We start from the raw sequence: 4,743 nt of genomic DNA, 5'->3' as shown, positions 1-4,743 counted from the left end.
TTCCTTTGGTTGTTTTGTTTTGTATAAGACCAGCTGGCTTTGGTTCATAAAGGAGACCTGGACAAGTGTTGGGTCCATTACATTCGGCCAATTGGCATCCTTTGTCAAGGGATGGAAGGGAGTTATGGGCACATCAGGGGTTAACGCTTGTGATGACGCAGTCTCCCTGGGTCTTTTAGCCAACTGGACGACTGATTCCACCAACAAGGGAGATATTCTGTGGCAGCAAAGTTAAAAGAAATGCATATTCCCTGACAACGAGCCTCAATTACTGACTGTGCATGCACTGGCTGGGTTTTATCTAGTAAAGCTCCACTGTGTACCCTCTGAGTCTCAGCTGATTTTTGGTGGTGCTGTGGCCTAATTAATTCTGACAAAAAGGATACTCAAGTTCTGAAGCAATTCCTATTACCCCTTGCGTGTTAGTCAAAGGACCCTACCTGATTTCACTGGAACCTTTCTCCCCGTCAGCCCAAGACTTAAACACAGAGGCACAGTAACTATTTGATGAAAGTGATGCAGCTCAGTCCCTTTTCCGCTCTCCTATCCCTTTAATAAGAGCAAGGAAGGGGGTTTTTAGCATGACGAAAGTTTGATTTGCCTTAGTGCCCCTGTCCTCACCATCTGGTGTCTGCGAACACGCTCTGGCCGCCTCTTTTCATTCAGCAATCATCTCTTCTAGACATGTATTATCCCGAGAACCTTTTGTGCTTTCAATATGCTCACGGCCTGAAATGCTCTTCAGTTCCGGGCTATGGTATCGTCAAGGTTACACTGTTAATTTATTTGCTGGAACTTTTATTCTTAAGTGCCGCTGAAGATGACCCACAGTCAGTCATCTGTGTAATGGGGTTGTCAAAGTTCACAGCTGATTGCCCGAAAGGAAGAGCTTTTGATAACACGTCTTTGATAAGCTAAGGATGTGGTGGTGGGGTTGGGGGGGCGGGGTGGAGGGTATGGGGGAAGAATGCTGGTTGGCGAAAGGTTGGAAAGCTGAACAATTATATTTTAAAAAGTTATTAATAATCTGAGTGCCTTCCAAGCATGGAGCAGTGACATTGAGAATGGTGAGTGTTCAAATTAAGAGAATGAAGGGAGGCATGGATTGTGTGTCTCAGTGAATGTGCCTCCATGTTAGCAGTACTGAAAATGGAATGCCTGGATTATAAATGAGCTTTAAATCTGAGATCACCTGATGACTTTGTTAAACTGGTTTCCTACTCAGTACCAAACTGAACCATTCTCACTGGGTATGATCCCAGTGCCAAGGCATCTCCTGAAGTTGATCACTGATTCTCTGTCTGTTGCTGTTGGGTCTTGTGGCTTAAACTGGGCACAGGCCTTCTCCTTTGGAGAGAGTTGCACCCACTGTTAAGTAAATGGACCCTTCATTTCTAGAATCTCAATAAGATACTGTAAAAATGTTCGGGTGTGGTGATGTGTTGCTACACATTTTAGATCTAAGAACATTAGGACTAGAAACAGGAGGCTGTATGGTCTCACTGACATGATTCACCATTTAATAAGATCGTAGCTGTGTTGACTACGGCATCAATTCTCCTTTTCCTGCCTATTCATTCCCCTGCTTCCCTTCCCATCCCATCCTCCACCAATAATCCTAGATTCCCTTATAGATCAGCAATCAGCTTACCTCAACTCTGAATATCTGCAATGATCCAACCTGCAGTACTGACTGGAAAAGGACCATCCCCACCTGCCCAAAATAAAGGCAAATGAGCACCTGAGAGAAGCACTTCTTCCTCCTCGACATCTTAAATGGGAGTTACCTTTATTTTGAATCTCTGCTCCCTTCTGCATGTGCGGAAAAGATGGCCCTGGCATCAATTCTGTCAGAATTGTTACAGCTTTCAATCAGCTCACCATCAAAAGTCTTGGAGTAGGCCTAACCTTTCCTTACAAGCCAATTTAGATTTATTTCCGGGAATCGACCCAGTGAACCTTCTCTGAATTATTCCAATGCAGACATCCTATTTCTCTCCCTGCAGCCCACTAAAGATAATTTTCTTAAAAAAATACTTCTGGCCAATATTGAGGCCCGTGATTGGTGGGCTGTTTATTTATATATGGCCGAAGTATAGTCTCTCAACACAAAACCACTGGAAACGAGAGGCGAAGGTTGGAGGGAACAATGACAGAATGGTGTTGTTTTTAAATTGAGATTTGTCATTGTTGCATGTGAAAGAAAATACGCCTCTTGCAAGTTCAAGCAAGAGGTGAGCTGCAAGCAGGCTGGCTGTGAGCCTGGTGCTAATTGATCTTTTGCCTTCTCCTCCAGTGCCACAAGATTGCGATGAGCAGACACATCGATGAAAGCATGAAGGTTCACCTGAACATTATGTGCAGCCTTGTGAATCGTCAGCGGCAGGATATCTTGGAGCTGAGGCGAGAAGTGGAGGAGCTCTCGGTTGGCAGCGATGGTGTCCTAATCTGGAAAATAACTGACTACATGCGTAAGATGCAGGAGGCCAAACTGCGTAACAACTATGAGTTTTTTAGCCCCCCGTTTTACACCCACCGGTATGGCTACAAGCTACAAGTGTCAGCCTTTCTCAATGGAAACGGGAGCGGGGAGGGTACACACTTGTCAGTCTATATCCGTGTGTTGCCTGGCGAGTATGACAACCTACTTGAGTGGCCCTTCTCCTATAAGGTGACCTTCTCCATTATGGATCAGAGTGACCCGTCACTTTCAAAACCACAGCACATCACAGAAACCTTCACCCCTGACCCCAACTGGAAGAACTTCCAGAAGCCCGTCAACTCCAGGAACTCCATGGACGAAAGCACACTTGGGTTTGGATATCCCAAATTTGTTTCTCATGAAGAGATCAAAAAGAGGAATTACATCCGGGACAATTCGATTTTCATCAGAGCTTCTGTCGAGATCCCTCAAAAGATTATAGCGTGAATGTGGACTGGAAGGAAACAGTCAACTTTACTTCTCCTTTAGCATCGAAAGCTTTGTTTTATATACATGCATATATATTGTGATACAAATGAGTTGCTCAAGAACCAAAATTTCCGAGGTACTTTTGGGATTTCTCCACTGTGCACTATGAACATTGCCTACTGTGCATGCATAAATTGGCATGATATTCAGATACTGGGTCTGCCACATCAGGGAGACAGAGAATACCTCTACAATTATTTTTAGAAACTGTATGTCTGTATCGATTTGCCCTAGTTTCAGTGTCTGTGACCACTGTGTTGGAGCAGACTTAATTTCTCATGTGGGAACGTGGCAGGCTGTGTTGTCCAAAAACAACATTCAGCCTGATCAATATTCCCATGTTATATGATTGGTTCGGAAACTTGAGGGAAGGTGAGAAAAGAGATGGGAAGACAAATTTATTCGAGCCCGAAGGCGTATTTAGGCTCAGGAGGCAACAGTTTCAGACAGTTTATGTCCTGGTCCAAGACTGGTTTAATGAGGTGCAGATTCTAAAGAGTTTGGACACGGTCAGTGTCCATTTACAGGAACTGGGTGCAGCTTCTTCCTCAAAATAAGTGATGGTCAACCAGACAGAGGATCAACTCCAGGCTGACTCCAGTGTTGCCAAAGGAGTTTTGTATGTCTTTGTCTATGTACTGTAATATGAGCTGGTCAATGTTGGCTTCTCAGGTGATCAAATGTAACCCAGTCAATAGTATTAACAAAACTTCAACTGATTTTGGAGGGAAAAGTGCTACCTGGGTCTAATGCAGAAATAAAATGGGAATACTTGTAGCCACCTTTCAGTCTGCCTTTTAAAACAAAGTGGGAGAGAAGCATTTGAGGGAGAAGGTAGGAGATACTTCTCATGGAATAAAATGATTTAATTAAAAGTTGCATTTCATCAACTGGCCTCATTTATGTTGCTATTCTGGCCATTGCTAATTGTTGAGAAATACTGACTAAAATGCTTTTTTAATAAACTAAGGCATGTGCAATAAGTAAATGCCAGGATTCAAAGATGTGAATAGTCAAAAGTTGCTAATATATAATGGTAATGTCAGAAGTCTTTTTTCCCTTTTAATTTTTCTCTCTTCCTCTTTCTTCTTCCCTCCCTGTTGCTCTCTCCCAGAAGTTGGAATCTTTTGCTACATTTGAACTTTACTGGGTGCAAACTGTTTCTATGTCAGTGTCCATGTTCACCAATTTTGCAAACGGAAGAATTTTCTACAGCTGTATATTTTAAATAAAACTACATCTAAGACTTTAACTGTTTTGTAGTAGAATAGAGACTTGAATGTTTTTGTAACAAACATCACTTAAAAGCTGGAAAAATCTCAGTGGCATGTTAATGTGATTCCATTTTATTGGTCAGTTAAATCGATTTTGGAATTTTTGAAAGTAGTCTTCTGCTTTACTTGATTCCTGTGTGTAATTTCCTTCTAAAACTATTTATTTTTTAGCTCTGTTGTTGATGATGAGGTAGATGTGTTTCAAATCCAGAACAAGAGATGATTCTCTGTATGTTGTCCTTTTTCAAAATAAAATGTGTATTCATAGAAAGCTTTGCTTTAGCTATTGTTCTTGCTCGATTAAATCATTATTTGTGCTTGTAATGAAGAAAGAGCTGGCATCAGGACTAACAAAGACAGAATTGCATTTTTGCAGCAACTTTCATAACTAGGAATGTTCCAAAGCGCTTGACAGTCTGGGAAGTACTACTTGAAGTGTAATGCTTTGTAATTTAACTGCCAATGTGAGCAACCAAAGACCTAAACATCTGTATGATG

The 4,743-nt window shown here is 42.0% G+C and overlaps 1 protein-coding gene across 5 annotated transcripts in view; it reads left to right on the top strand.

Moving 5' to 3' along the window:
- The window catches only part of LOC125464766 (TNF receptor-associated factor 4-like), a 96,792-nt gene extending 92,297 nt beyond the window's left edge, over window positions 1–4,495 (top strand). For all 5 annotated transcript variants that reach the window (XM_048557568.2, XM_048557566.2, XM_048557567.2 and 2 more), the window contains one exon: window positions 2,297–4,495. In XM_048557568.2, coding sequence (XP_048413525.1) covers window positions 2,297–2,929 — 633 coding nt within the window. In that variant the 3' untranslated portion in view covers window positions 2,930–4,495. The remainder of the gene's footprint in view (window positions 1–2,296) is intronic.
- Window positions 4,496–4,743: the final 248 nt, after the last annotated feature.

This window comes from Stegostoma tigrinum, chromosome 27 (genome assembly GCF_030684315.1).
Source record: "Stegostoma tigrinum isolate sSteTig4 chromosome 27, sSteTig4.hap1, whole genome shotgun sequence".
Classification (NCBI taxonomy): domain Eukaryota; kingdom Metazoa; phylum Chordata; class Chondrichthyes; order Orectolobiformes; family Stegostomatidae; genus Stegostoma; species Stegostoma tigrinum.
This window is presented reverse-complemented; position numbering and strand designations above follow the sequence as displayed.